Source organism: Poecilia latipinna, unplaced genomic scaffold, assembly GCF_001443285.1.
Source record: "Poecilia latipinna isolate Pla-1442-1.1 unplaced genomic scaffold, P_latipinna-1.0 Scaffold4297, whole genome shotgun sequence".
Taxonomy (NCBI): domain Eukaryota; kingdom Metazoa; phylum Chordata; class Actinopteri; order Cyprinodontiformes; family Poeciliidae; genus Poecilia; species Poecilia latipinna.
In genome coordinates this window covers 12,421-26,504 of record NW_015116913.1, presented here as the reverse complement: position 1 = coordinate 26,504, position 14,084 = coordinate 12,421, and the positions used below count along the sequence as shown (strand labels likewise).

The following is a 14,084-nucleotide window of genomic DNA, read 5'->3' as shown; positions in this document are numbered from 1 at the left end:
TGGACTAGCCCAGAAAAAAATCATTGCAGAGAAAAGAATCGACTAGTCGATTAATTGATGCAACCCCTATTTCAGATTGTGGCAGGAAGCCGGAGTGCCCGGAGAGAAACCTGCAAACAGGAAACCTGTCAAAACTTTTTACCTTTTGCCCCATAAATTTAAATCAGACACATGTTTGGTCCCAGTCAGATTTCTCCAGCCTCAAAATGGTTACTAGGTCTTCTAGGATTCTTTTCTTCTTCCGATGTTAATGTTATTTTTAGCTCCTCTCCAAAGGGCCCTTTGCCATCTTCCAGAGGAGGGGGCTGGAGAAATTAACCTCTGGTGTTTCATCAGTTCTTTTCATAAATGTAAATGAAACCGTTGTTGGACATGTCTTCACTGCAGTCGCTGTCTGCAGTGAAGACATGCTCGTTTTCTGCCTTGACGGTTTGTTCTTCCTTATTTAAATAGCAGTAGAACTCTGTCAGCTTTGGATACCCACAGATGACGGAGGACAGGTGGTACGTCTCCGTCCCACATTCTGCAGGCACCTCTATGGTCTGAGTGGCTTTTGTTTGGTACTTCCTGGTAAACCTGTGCAGAAAAAACACCAGGACCTTATTATCGGCCAGGCAATGTTTTTTCTGCCAGGGTGACCCGCAGCCTGAACAACGGCGTTTGCATGCCCAATCCAACCAGTATTCAAGCAGTATAGATATACTGGTTGAAAATAATACTGGTGGAAGGGCAATCAGGGCGCCGTTGTTCAGGAGCCTGAGGGAAGTGGCTCCACAGTTAGAGCAGGAGTCGTTGTCATACAACTGTCTATCTGTGTCGCCGCCAAACGAGTCCAACCAGACCAGAACAGACTCCAGCAAACTTTTTATGTCGTAGTCCTTTCCCAGACCTGACGGTAGCTTCTTCTCCGTCAGCTCCATCAGAACTGGGGAAAGGTCTTGTTGACAAAAATGTTTGCCGGGCTGACGGACAGCTGAGTGTATGAGCCTCCCACAGCAGGGGATGGACGATGCCTCCAGAAAAATCCTTTCCTGAGCGAGACACCGCTTGGTGACGCTCAGGTTCAGGATGCTCTGGAAAGCAGCGTTCACCCAACTGTTCTGGAGCTCATCGGAGAACTTGAAAAAGTTCTCCTCAGCTTGTCCGGGTCCTGCAGATGCTGTCCTCCCTACAACTGGGAGATCCGAGCCAACGCTATCTACTGAAATAGGGGAACTGGAAACCTCGACTCCAACAGCAATCTTCAAATTTAGACGTGTTTTTCTTGGCAATGGAGCAGCTCTGTTGTTCCCATCCGGGGAACTTTGTATTTCAAGGGTCCCTGTGAACGTCCCCTTCAGAGGACTGTTCTTTAAGGTTGGGACCAGGGAAACCAAAGCTGTGGCTGTTCCTTCAGCCACAGCTTTGGCTGCGAGATCAGCCGCAGACAAATCTTCCCCAGCCGGGTCAGATTTTTCTGCGACTGTTGTCTCACCCCCATGGTGTACCATCGTCTCTGGACAAACCTCCCCAGCCGGGTCGGTTTGTCCAGAGACAGTACAGTCGTCCTCTGTACTGTCTCGTACAGAGGACGAGATGGAGTCCGCGGTCCCATCGTCCAAAGCCTTTTCAAGACAAACCTCCCCAGCCGGGTCGGTTTGTTTTTTGGAAGTGGATGGAAATCCTGTCCAAAATAGATCATCCTCTTCAGTCTGATTGTTTTCTTCTTTGCCATCCTTCCCAGGAAAGAAATGATCGCATACTTTCTTCATCCCGGTGGTCACGGCATATCCAATGCCCCAACCAACCGGGAATATCAGGGGAACAATCGCCGTCGCAAAACCGAACATTGTTGCTGTATACAAATCTGAAACTCCAAGAAATGTCTGGATCCTGACTGATGCTTAGAGATTCCAGAATTCAAGCATTAGAACTTCTTTGATCTACTGTGATGTACGTCTATGACCTCATCAGTGAGCTCACTGGACTTCTGGAGCAACGTCTTGCTTCTGATCGTTGCTATGGAAATGATCAGCTCAGCTCTGCATGACTCAAGCTGACATAAATATTTAAATAAAACGTTATACTTTTTATTTATTTAACATGGAGAGATTAATAGATTTGTATATGATTTAATTTTTGCTTTTGTGGTTTTCCATACCTGCTGTGGTATAAATGTTCTGAAGCCTTTTATCCACTATTATATTTAATTACTATTAATTCATTAGGATTACTCATGTATTAATCATTGCACAGTGCTAGGAACAGTCTGTGACCTATTATATTTATTTTTTATTAATTTTCATTAATTTTTATATAGTACCCCCAATAATTTAAAACTACTTTCACCCCTGGATAAACTTATCCATAAATATAGGTTTATGGATCAAATTATGCAGGATATATGTGGAGTGAAGAGTTTTAATAAATTAATTACACATTTAAGTAATTATTTCATAAGTTACTTTTTGTCATTTGGCATTCTTCACTCTTCATAAGAGTCAGGACTGGAGTTTGGAACATTTTCATTTTTCTAAAAATGTTTCAGTTTTGGTTCCCAATCAAACTGGATCTACCGGACCATCAGGTGTGAGAAAAAACCTCCACATTCTCCTGAGCCAAGGTTTCCAAACTTTTCCTCAATTACCTCTCAGCGGAAACACAAACATCTTTACACTGAGGGACAAAGAGAGAATGTCATGAATGCATCGGTGAAGGAATCGCAGGATTTTGGATTTTCTGCAGGTATAAGCATTAAAGTAAAACTCAAGGAGTCCATGAAGAACTCCAGGTGCCATTCCTGCTGTGTGTTTCCTCCTGGAGAGACTCTTGGTGCCTGTTGAAACATGCAGTCTGAAGGTCTGTTCTTTCACTTTTTTCAGGGAGACATAAAGTTGGGCAAATCAGCTCAATATCTGGAGTTCAGATCAGCCAAAGCAAAAGTATGAAAAATATATAAACTTTGTTTTCTTAGTTTTACTCTCAAATTGATGTTGCTGTTTTTGCCACAGTAGAAAATCCACATTCATCGCAATATTCAACATAGAATATCAAATATAAACAAATAATGTCAGTCTTATTCGATCGATCAAATTTTATTTGTATAGCACATTTCAGCAGCAAGGCATTTCAAAGTGCTTTACATAATTAAAATACAAAACAGCATGTGACAATGAATAAGCAGTTAGAAAGCCAAAGAGAATTTTTTTTGAATAAGAAGAAAAAAAAGGTTAAAAAGATAAAAACATTAAAACCCATTCCCCTTGTAGAACTTCCTAAACCCCCTTAGGAAGTTTCTTATGAACATTAGTCTTTACTGTGGAGTGAATCTGTCCAGATGTGTGAGCAGGAAACCAGTATTAGCTTTGAGAAGAAAAGGTTTCATGATGTACAAAGATCAATCGACAGTAGCTACACTGCAAAAGAAAACGTCTCTGATTTATGATAAAATACAGGCATCTGTGGTTTTACTGTAGGAATAAATAATAGAAATGGAATAATAATACAAATTTTACTGTATAAATGCGGTAAAATTCTGGCAACCACAGCTATCAGTATTTAATTAGAGACCTTTTTTTGTTGTTTACAGTGTAGTAATTTAGCCAGCTTGACATATCTGTAGATTTCTTTGGTTTTGTTGATGAATGAACAAAATTCATGTTTTCTTTTTTCCCTCTCAGCACATTCTGCTCTCTGAAGGTGAATGAAACTGGGAAATTGGTGTAATTTCCTGGTTTCCTATCAGTGAGCTGATTGGTTCAAATATTCCATGATGTTTTCTGACTTTTACTGCAGTCTGCCTACCTTCTTACATAGCTTTTCTAATCTCTCACTGATACACGTTGTTGCATGCATCTTATTGAGAGTTATTTGCTTTAGCTATAGATACAGCGCTAAAGCAACATGTTTAGTCTGATTGCACATGAAACATGTCCATTTATTATTATTTTTTAAATTTGTGTTTCACATGGAAACACCTTCCCCCTTCAACAACCGGTAGTGACTCACCGGGACAACAATCCAGTCTTGCCAGGAACCGCGCACCGCTTTTGAGCGCATCGCCTCTTCAGTGACAGAAGGCAGAACCGTCGGTTGCTGTTCACATCATGTAAGTACTCTCTTACTCTCCAGTTACCGGACAGTTTCTCAACATGTTTTTAGATAAACCTGTGGGATTGAAGGAGTTAGCTCTTTCTGCACCAGCGTTAATGAAGCCAGGAATGTTGTGTGTTTTCTTTGATTGAAAAATGCATAACTTTAGCTCAACGTGGAAGCAAAGCTTTCATTTAAGCTTGAATATATGAAGGAAAAAGATGTTTGCTTTTTGTTAAGCTGGAACATTTCAGTATTAAATTATGATTCTTTGTCTAAGATGTCATGTTGGTGCTGCACACTAAACTCTGAAGCCTATAATTATCCCTGGTTCTTGTTGAACTGGTTTCGCTGTAACACCAGAGGCCAACGCCTTGTTTTCTTTTATTTACAAGTTTGTTGTCAACGGATCATCTGTAGCAGAGACAGACATGTTCAGCGGCACCTCTGGTAAATAAAACTCTTATTTCTGTACTTTTTTAGGATATATACATATATTTGTTTTTTTAAATTTGAAATTGACTTTTTACTGATACATTCTCAGATGAGCACCCTTCAGGCTATGACCTGGGCCCCCAACCGGGAGACAAGCCCTCTCACAGAGGCGATGGGGGTCATGGTTCAGACCATGGACAAGATGGCCGCCATGGAGGAGACAACAGAGATCATGGGGACAAGGGAAAGGGCATACCTGACTTAGATCTGGATCTTGCTCTTGACGATAACCGGGACCGACATGATGACCGCGACCGGGACCGAGATCGTGACCGTGACCAAGACAGACATGATGACCGCGACCGCAACCGACACGATGATCGTGATCGGGATCATGACCGGGACCGCGACCAAGACAGACATGATGACCGGGACCGTGACCGTGGTCGTGACCGTGATCATGACAAGGACAGACACAGTCCTGAGAGACGCAGCGGTAGCGGCAAGCGAAGCGGCAGCCGCGAACGAAAGCGCAGCGGCAGCCGCGAACGGAAGCGCAGCGGCAGCCGCGAACGGAAGCGAAGCGGCAGCGGCGACCGCAAGCATGGCCACGGCCATGGACACGGCCACGGTCATGGCCACGGGCATGGTCGTGGACGTGGACGTGGTGGACGCTGGTAGAGGAGTCAAAACAGGTGATTTATTTATTTCAGTCAGCTTTGCTCTCTACCCAACTTTGAGCTCTATTTTAGCCACTTTCTGTTTTCTCTGACCTTCCTTCCTCAGACAAGACGTCTTACTTTTTATTAATTTAATACATTGATATCAACACTTATTTGTTTTTTTTTGTTTGTTTGTTGTTGTTGTTTTCACATACAAAAGTCCCAAGCCGGAACCTTTGTATTCATGTTTCTGGTACGCTCCTAAATCTAACGCACAAGCAGCAACCGCTATCAATCATAGACATAATATAATGATAGACGCCTCATGGACCGCTCTTGCCTATTGTCACTGACGAGATTTAGGGCGGCCATAACCTGAATAGAAGAGGGAAAACATTTATTTAATAATTTTTTATTCAATAATTTGGAAGCAAAAATGGTTTTGAATTGAAAACGTTTATTTTGTGAACATATGGTTTCCAATACTTATTCTGCAGTTAACTTAATTAAATCTGAATTGAATCACTCCTCTTGTAAAGTGTTTGAACTTTATGAGCCAATCGGGATGTGACATTCAGACATGATTACACGTCATGATGGGAACAGATAAATCAAGAAAAACTAGTTCTGTGGACCGTCTGTTCAGCCTGACATGGAAACAACAAACATATGTGAAATGGAAAAACTAATTTTTCTTTATTTGTCTTACAGGCTGATCTCGCTCCGATCAAAGAAGAAAAGAAATTAGGAAATATTAAAACTTTCCAGTATGTTTTATATTACATTAAACCCATTGTAACTGTGACTATTCAGTTATTTTGTATTCCAGCAGCTTTTATGAAATATAAAGAAAATGCATCCTGCTTTCTGCTTTTATGAAATAAACTGAAACATTTTTGTTTCAATCCACATATGAAGTTTTGTTGTTGTTGTAAACATGATGCCTTTAATTAAACTTAAATTAATAGCAGGTGTTAAATAAAACAAAGCCTAGTTGGAGGCGTTGGTTCATTTTACTGAACATTTCAGCCCAGGTGATGTGTGGGTGTGACGCAGCTCCTCCCCTTACAACCAGCCTTTCCAATTATTGAACAGAACTCCTGTCATGTTTGAATGAAACGTTTGTAGCCAGAATAAATTTAACATTTGGGGCTTGTTTACACTGTGCTTTCATGTCTGAACAGACTTCTATGTGGCAAATTTATTTTACTCTAAAAGCAAAACACAACTGTTTTGATCAACTCTGATTTATGCATTTCTACTACACTTCCCAGGATGCAATGGGTAATTCCTCTGAGTAGACCACACACAAAAAAAGGCTCAAGATACCAACCCTTCAAAACAAAGACGACATTTTGGAAGTTTAAAACAATAAAATTAAAATAAAAGATGTGTAAAGGGAGTCCTGTTGCGCGTTTTGAAGAAACGTTAACCTGCAGTGACCAGTTCAACCAGCAGGTGGCACAGGAGAGCTGAAATGTGACTGAAAAGATTTCTGCTCCTGAATTATTCCAATAAATTTAATTATTTCATGAGAAAAGAAGACTTTTATATCCCGCCTCATCAATACACTCAACATCTGTGCAGAATCTGATATAAAATAGTTCTGATGCTACAAAAACCCTCATTTAGTGGTGTAAAAAGCAAAGTTTTCCACTAAAAATGTAAGAACAAGTTTGAATTTAAGACAATAAAATGCTGGCAGATTGATTGAAATTACATGAAATAAGGGGAAAAAGTGAATATCTTGGTTCACTTTTTGGATTGACATAAAAATGTAGGCAAGTGGGTTCAGCTGCTCCGTTTATGTTTACGATTTAATCTCTGAATGTGGTCAGATTTTAGTTCAAGTTGTTAAATGTTAAATAATCAGAAGGAAACTTATGCATAAAAGAAAAATATCAATTTTCTTTGCCAGGAAACTTTTATGTTATGAAGATGCTCGATGTGTTTCAAGTATTTATTAAGATAATTTGTTTTATAGTCAAGTTGGTAGTTACATTTATGTAATATATATATATTTAGGAGTATTTTTACTATGCTGTACTTTTGAAATCCCTCAATCAGGAAATTTAACTTCCAAGAACTGAAGTCTTCTGACATCTTTGGAGAAAGATCCAGGATTTCCCTGCTGCCAGGTGGAAAACGTTTCCTCAGGATCTCTGGAGTTCCACTTCTGCAAATGAATCTGCTCTCTCTCCTTCTGCCTCTTTAAAAATCACTTCCACAAAAAAAAAGTCCTTTGGCAGCCAATCATAAAGTCGGGAGTCCAGCCTCAATCCAGAGTCACTCTCTCCTTCCTCTCCGCAGGATGCTCCTCTTCCTCTCCCTCGCCGCCGTCCTGTCTGCGGGCCGCGCCATGGAGATGAACCAGACCTCCAAGCTGCTGGCGGACAGCTTGGAGCAGTGCTCAGCCTGCGACTTCCGGGAGCACAGCAAGCAGCTGCGGCTCCACAGCATCCGCTCGCAGATCCTCAGCATCCTGCGGCTGGAGCAGGCGCCCAACATCAGCCGGGACATGATCCGCCAGCTCATCCCCAAGGCGCCGCCTCTGACGCAGCTGCTGGACCAGTACGACCCGCGGGTGGAGGACGAGGAGCACGCCACGACCGAGACCATCATCACCATGGCAACGAAGCGTAAGTGGGGGAAAGCGAAGTCTGTGTGTTAGTGAGCCTGGATTTAGAGCAGAAATGCAATGAAAACTTTAAGAACAGAAAGTGGTGGGTCGAGTAGATTATACCTGAGTAAGAGAGGCAGCACTTCAACAGAGTAGTAGTAAAAAGTTTTTTGTAAAAATGTGAGTCAAATACTGACAAACTGATCAAATTATCAATCATTTAATATTTAAAAAATACATCAGACGGACCAAAAACAAATAAGTAACAAAAAAAATTTCCAATTCAGTTTTAATAAAATAAAATAAAATAAAAAAATAAAAATTTATGAAACTTTAACAAAAACTGCAGGTCTGTGTCTGGTGAATTTTTGGTTAAAACATTTTTGGTTTTTATTCAAAAAGTAGAAAACCAGCAGAAATATTACTCAAATAAGAACAGAAATACTTCACAATACAAATACTCAAGGAAACGTAAAAAGTACAGCGCAGTAAAAATACTATAAAAGTACATTTAAAACAAAAAGTTATTGAAGTAAATGTAACTAGATAAAATGAGCTACATTTCATCTATACTGAGGTTTTATTTTTTATGCTGAAAGAAATTGATTTGGAAAATTATTTCTTTTGCCTGACTGTATATTGTAATGTTTTATATATATTATTTTATACCTCCCTGATTGCCCATCTATATGAATTATTTTCATTTAGTTTTAAAACAATATTTCCACTTAGATGTATATTTTGGTCCATCTGATGATGTAATTTTTTTTATATTTTTAGTCACATTTTTTATTTCTTTTTACCAAATACAGGCTCCATTTCCCTCTGACTTCACTACAGTTCTCGTTTCCTCTCCCCACCTCTGTCTCTTCCAGCCAATCCCGTCCCTGCAGAGCAGCTTTCCTCCTGCTGCCTGTTCAGCCTCAGTCCAAAGATCCAGCCTAAGAACATCCTGAGCGCCCAGCTGTGGGTTCACCTGCGACCGTCCCTCGCCGTCACCACCGTCTTCCTGCAGGTGTCGCGCCTCCGGCCGGCCAGGGAGGGGAACGGCACGCGGGTCCGGGTCCGGGTCCGCTCCCTGAAGGTCGACACGGAGGCCGGAGCCAGCTCCTGGCAGAGCATCGACATCAAGTCCCTGCTGCAGGCCTGGCTGCGGCAGCCGGAGAGCAGCTACGGCCTGGAGATCAACGCCTTCAGCAGCAGGGGAGAAGACCTGGCCGTCACATCAGCAGAGCCTGGAGAGGAGGGACTGGTGAGAAGACCCGGTTCATTTACGTCTCAGTAGTGATCATTAATCAATCCTTAGTTGTTTAACTGGACGATACAGAGTCAAATAAAATCCTTTTGTTGAGAAACAACTCCCTAAGAGCAGTAATTAATTGAAATAAGACAAAACTAACTTACAAGTCACTTCTCAGGAAGATACAGGAGCTTGTTTTAAGATAATATTCATCCTTAATATTGATGGTGAAACATTACTGGTTCCACTTGCAGATTATTTCACTTACAGTAAGATATGTTTCCCTACCTACAAGTGAAATAATCTGCCAGTGGAGCTATTCATTTTTCATCAATATTAAGGAATTATTGTCTTAAAACGATCCCCAATAACTTGCTGAAAAGTTACTTGTAAGTTATTTTTGTCTTATTTCAAGCCTAATAAAATATTTGCACTAGAAACTAAACATTTGGTAAGGTTTTGTGTCTTTGCAGTGCAGCTGGTTCAAATTTTGTTAAAAAAAAGTTTCATATTTTTTGATAAACAAAAATAATTTAATCCAAAAAAAATAGTTAATAGATGTTATTTTTAATTGTGTTTCAGCAGTTGTTAAATTGTGTTTTTTCTTCATTGGTGAAATATTGACAAAGTTTTGTTCACATTTGTAATGAAAACTCAGCTTTTTGAATTTTTTTGAGATGCACAAGTAATTTTTTTTTTCACTTTTGGATCTCAGAAACATTCAGGTTTTTTTTTTTTTTTTTGAATATTTATATCTGGATTTCATCTCAGCATTTCTGAATTATTTTGGTGAATGTTCAACTTTTGGATCTCAGAATTTTCCAAGTTCTTTCTGGCATATTTGAGAGATTAATGTCAAAATTTCTAAGGTTCTTTCGTGTAAATTTTAAAGTTTTAGAACTCAGAAATGTCCATGTCTTTACCAGAAAACATCAGACATTAATCTGGAAATTTCTGAGTTTTTCTTTTGTAAATTTTAAACTTTTGGAACTCAGAAATTTCAGAGTTCTTACATTAGTGAAATATTGACACAGTTTTTTGTAATGGAAACTCAGCGTCTGTCCTTCCAAAGTCTGACATCCAGCTTTCTGATTTGACTTTTCCAATTCAGAGATTAATCTTGCAATTTCCTGCATGGCGTCTAAAATGTTTGTTTTCCTTCCAGCAACCGTTCATCGAAGTGAAGATCCTGGACAGCTCTAAGCGCTCCCGGCGAGACTCCGGACTGGACTGCGACGAGGAATCCTCAGAGACCCGCTGCTGCCGCTACCCGCTCACCGTCGACTTCGAGGAGTTCGGCTGGGACTGGATCATCGCCCCCAAACGTTACCGCGCCAACTACTGCTCAGGGGAGTGCGAGTTCCTCCACCTGCAGCAGTATCCGCACGCACACCTGGTGAACAAGGCCAACCCGCGCGGCTCCACCGGGCCCTGCTGCACGCCCACCAAGATGTCGCCCATAAACATGCTTTACTTCAACCGCAAGGAGCAGATCATCTACGGGAAGATCCCGTCCATGGTGGTGGACAACTGTGGCTGCTCGTGAAGACGAAGGTTCGTTTACCGAGAAAAATAAATCAGCGCCTGGAGAACCTGTTCATGAACGAAGCATCTGAAGGAATGGCCGTCATCCTGAAGACTGCCAAACAAAACGCAGTAATTTAAAAGGAGAATTTAAAAGGAGAATTTAAAGGAGTTCAAATATTTACAATGACTAGTTGGGGCCATTTTAGAAAAGAAGTCAATTTCTGCCAGAAAACTTAGAAATGTTTGGATTAATCTCTTGTTAACCTCTGAGCTCTAAATCTACAATATTTGCAGGAGAAAACTGAGAAATTTTGAGGTCAATCTCAGGAAAAAGATAAAAAATAAAGACATTGCTGAGATCCAGAAGTTTTTATCTAGAAACAATTTGGAAATGTGTGAGCTCCAAAAGTAAAATAAAAATTATGAGAAAGTAAATCATAATGAGTTTCACATTAATTTGATTTGAAATTAATCTCAGAAATTTACCGTTTTCAAATTTTGGAAATTTTCGGAGTTGCAAAAGTAAAAGAAATTAAACTTCTGGATCTGAGAAATGTCCATGTTTTTTATGGAACATTTATGAAGTTAATCCCAATTTTTTTTTCTTGCAAGTCTTTTTTCTTTTGGACCTCAGAGTTTTTTCAAGTTGCTTTCTTGAGTATTTGTGAGATTAATCTCAAATTTTATTTATTTTTTTTTTATTTTTTTTTTCAAAATTTTCAAATTTTGGATATCAGTAATTTTCAGGTCTTTTCTTTACCATTTATTTCTGAGATTAACCTACACATTTCTGAGTTTGTTCTCATAAATTTTAAACTTCTGGAGCTCAGAAATTTCCATGCTTTTTTCAGAAAATTTCAGAGATTAACTTGATATTTTTCTTGCAAATTTTTGACTTTTTGAGTTCAGATATTTGTTGGCAGAATTTATTTTTTGTATCTACTGTGGCCCTGATATGCCGTTATAAATATGACTATAAATAGAGTGGATTAAATATTTTGACTGTTATGAGACCAAACTATAAGATTGAGGATATTTTAGGAGCCAAAATATGACTAGGTTTTCCCATTATTGTTTCCACAGATAAACATTAATAATTCAGCCTGTTGTGGAGGAAAATGGTTTATTTTTATTCAAATAGATGATTTTTATTTTAACGTTTTTGCTGCTCAATACATATAAATATGAGAAACTGAGTTTGTCTCATGCGTTGCACCTTAATGTGAGTTGATCACATCTGAGTTTGCACTTGTAATAAACTGAACAGTTAACCTGCAGGATTTTTTATTTTAAATTCCTGTTAAATTTATATATTTGTTTCTCAGTATTTTCACCACAAATCCTGGAGTTTTGGTTTTGTGTTTGTGAGACTGAAGAAGTTTGGACCTTGAATAGATTTGGTGTCTGAAACGAGGCGTCCTGCTGCTGCCTGTCCTGATTTGAGCCTTGACCAGAGCACAGCCCGCAGGATGTCCTCCTTATTTTGAAAACATGAACCGAATGACTCGCCACCTTTTGTCTGTTTGCTCATTTCTCGCTGCGCCTTGTTCAGAAGATCATCAGAGGTGAAGGAAATATGTAATCTTGTTATATTTACACACAAACCTGCAAATTGTTAAAATATTTGGCCTAAAAATGAACATTCTGATTTATTGTAACGCTGATAATCATTTTTGTTCTGCAGCGATCTGTGCTGTCTAGATGCAGCACAGCAGCATCTAGTGGTGGATCTGGAGAACTGCAGCCCAGCTTGAGGCTTTTGTCTGGAAGAAATGTGGATTGTTGATGTTTTGAGCCGACATGAAACATTTAATCCATAATTTTCCGGGGAGAGCTAAACATGGATCAGTGTCGGAGCAGAAACTGGGATCCCAGTTGGAGGCGCCATCCCAGTTTAACGCCCAGAGCAGATGTCCTGACTGTTGTTGTCTTCATGGGGGTTTGTGACCCGAAAAGACTTTGTTCTGCTGAAACTCAGATTCACATCACTGATAACTTTAAACAGGTTTGATTCTAAAAATCACATTCTGTCCTTTTATTAAAGTTAAAAACTCCTTTTTTTGTTTTCGATTTAAGATGTGAATAGAATACGTTACAAGTTGTACATTTCCGTCAAATCTTTCTTTTCTATCAAACTTTGCATTTAAAACCAGTTTCTGGAGATAAATTGATAATAAAATAACCTTTCAGCCATGTTGATTCCCATCCTGTCTTCTTGTCACTAAAATGTTTCCTTTTTGTGTCACAACTTACTCAATTTAAGAAGTAAGTTCAGCCAAAGGAGTCTGAATGCATTTCCTGTTTAAAACATCAGCTGAGTTGATATTTGCCAAGGCCAGTTTATTTTATTTGCACAATTTTTTTATGTTTCATTTGATTTTATTGGAAGCAAAATCACTTTTTGAAAAATCTGAGTAAAGACCTTTGATTATTTTGTAAAGTCTGATTGCTTTTCTATCAATAGTCATGTTTTTGTGTGTTTTCTTATTGATTTTTGCATATTTTCTGCATGTTTTCCAAATAAAAATATGAAAACTTTGGTGTGAATTTGCTTATAAAGTCGATAGTCAGAATCGACTGTTTTTGCAGCACCACCTGCAAATATTTTGAGGTATGTTTCCATCAGTGTTGCATAATTAAACAGTGATATTTTCATCCACAATTAAACACTGATATTTTCACCCATTCTTTGCAAAAATACTCCAATTTCAGTCGATGTTCAGGTTTTGCCACTGACTTAGGTCGGGACTTTGATTAGGCCAGTCTAACACATGTTTTAGCTTAAACCATCTGCTGTATTTCTGGCTGAATGTTTAGAAAAAGTGAACTGAATTAGTTCATGTCATTTGAAAGTAAAACATTTATAACAATGTAACTGTTTTCCATATAGATTTATGGTTTAAATAACCATCCCTCTACCGCTAAACAGAAAATAGTAATTCACCTGTTTTCACGGCGAGATAATTGTTTTTTACCTGACGCTCGAAAATTTATTTCAAACGCAATCTGATTAATCTAAATCGGCTAAGCTAGTTACCATAAATATAAAAGAATTTATTTTAACGAAAGTCACTATATTTTTTTAATATAAAATTCTAGCAAATTTGGTTTGTGTTTAGTTTTGGACAAACTACCATTTATTCTGTATATTGTGTATTTTCTCCTTAAGTTTCAGTTTCGGACTTGACGCAGTTTTACCTTCTTTCTCTGAAAACACGTGATTTCCCCAAGCTGTTCTCTTAACTGTCTTCCCTCCCCCTAAAATATGAATTGTTTTTTACCTGACGCTCGAAAATTTATTTCAAATGCAATCTGATTAATCTAAAATACAAAAAAGTACCGGGTTTATTCTAACCGTGAGGTAAAATCTGTGAAATGAAGCTCCTGCGTAAAAAACTGGTGTTAAGATATTGTTATTGTGCATGTATGTGATGATTGTCGGAACAGCCGCTTTTTCTTCTTCCGATTGGCTAAGACCAGGAAGTAGGCGGGAGCCTGTAGTCGATTCTCCGGTGTGATTGGATGAGAA

The 14,084-nt window shown here is 39.0% G+C and overlaps 3 protein-coding genes across 7 annotated transcripts in view; 2 read left to right on the top strand and 1 right to left on the bottom strand.

Moving 5' to 3' along the window:
* LOC106942460 (uncharacterized) overlaps nucleotides 1-1,829 on the bottom strand; it is a 5,140-nt gene extending 3,311 nt beyond the window's left edge. Inside the window, exon 1 of the mRNA XM_015025738.1 lies at nucleotides 320-1,829. Coding sequence (XP_014881224.1) covers nucleotides 333-1,829 — 1,497 coding nt within the window. The 3' untranslated portion in view covers nucleotides 320-332. The remainder of the gene's footprint in view (nucleotides 1-319) is intronic.
* Nucleotides 1,830-3,655: 1,826 nt separating this feature from the next.
* Nucleotides 3,656-6,077, top strand: LOC106942458 (splicing factor U2af large subunit B-like). Of its 4 annotated transcripts, none has more exons than XM_015025735.1 (5): nucleotides 3,656-4,087; nucleotides 4,467-4,521; nucleotides 4,616-5,016; nucleotides 5,065-5,201; nucleotides 5,880-6,077. In XM_015025735.1, exons 3-5 carry the CDS (start codon nucleotides 4,808-4,810, stop codon nucleotides 5,882-5,884), a joined length of 351 nt encoding a protein of 116 aa, XP_014881221.1. In that variant the 5' UTR covers nucleotides 3,656-4,087; nucleotides 4,467-4,521; nucleotides 4,616-4,807; the 3' UTR covers nucleotides 5,885-6,077. The 4 variants fall into 4 exon arrangements, with proteins under 4 accessions (XP_014881221.1, XP_014881219.1, XP_014881218.1 ...); XM_015025733.1 differs by having other exon boundaries at nucleotides 3,677-4,087; nucleotides 4,616-4,812; nucleotides 4,939-5,201; XM_015025732.1 differs by having other exon boundaries at nucleotides 3,858-4,087; nucleotides 4,471-4,521; nucleotides 4,616-5,201.
* Nucleotides 6,078-6,176: 99 nt separating this feature from the next.
* LOC106942461 (growth/differentiation factor 8-like) lies at nucleotides 6,177-13,018 on the top strand. 2 transcript variants are annotated; one of them, XM_015025740.1, is made up of 4 exons: nucleotides 6,177-7,807; nucleotides 8,664-9,040; nucleotides 10,194-10,582; nucleotides 12,240-13,018. In XM_015025740.1, exons 1-3 carry the CDS (start codon nucleotides 7,480-7,482, stop codon nucleotides 10,572-10,574), a joined length of 1,086 nt encoding a protein of 361 aa, XP_014881226.1. In that variant the 5' UTR covers nucleotides 6,177-7,479; the 3' UTR covers nucleotides 10,575-10,582; nucleotides 12,240-13,018. The 2 variants fall into 2 exon arrangements, with proteins under 2 accessions (XP_014881226.1, XP_014881225.1); XM_015025739.1 differs by lacking the exon at nucleotides 12,240-13,018 and having other exon boundaries at nucleotides 10,194-11,216.
* Nucleotides 13,019-14,084: the final 1,066 nt, after the last annotated feature.

Coding starts and splice junctions, on each gene's coding strand:
- LOC106942461 (XM_015025740.1), top strand. CDS start 7,480: ATGCTCCTCTTCCTCTCCCTCGCCGCCGTCCTGTCTGCGGGCCGCGCC. Junction 7,808..8,663: donor CATCACCATGGCAACGAAGC/GTAAGTGGGGGA, acceptor TGTCTCTTCCAG/CCAATCCCGTCCCTGCAGAG. Junction 9,041..10,193: donor AGCCTGGAGAGGAGGGACTG/GTGAGAAGACCC, acceptor TTTTCCTTCCAG/CAACCGTTCATCGAAGTGAA.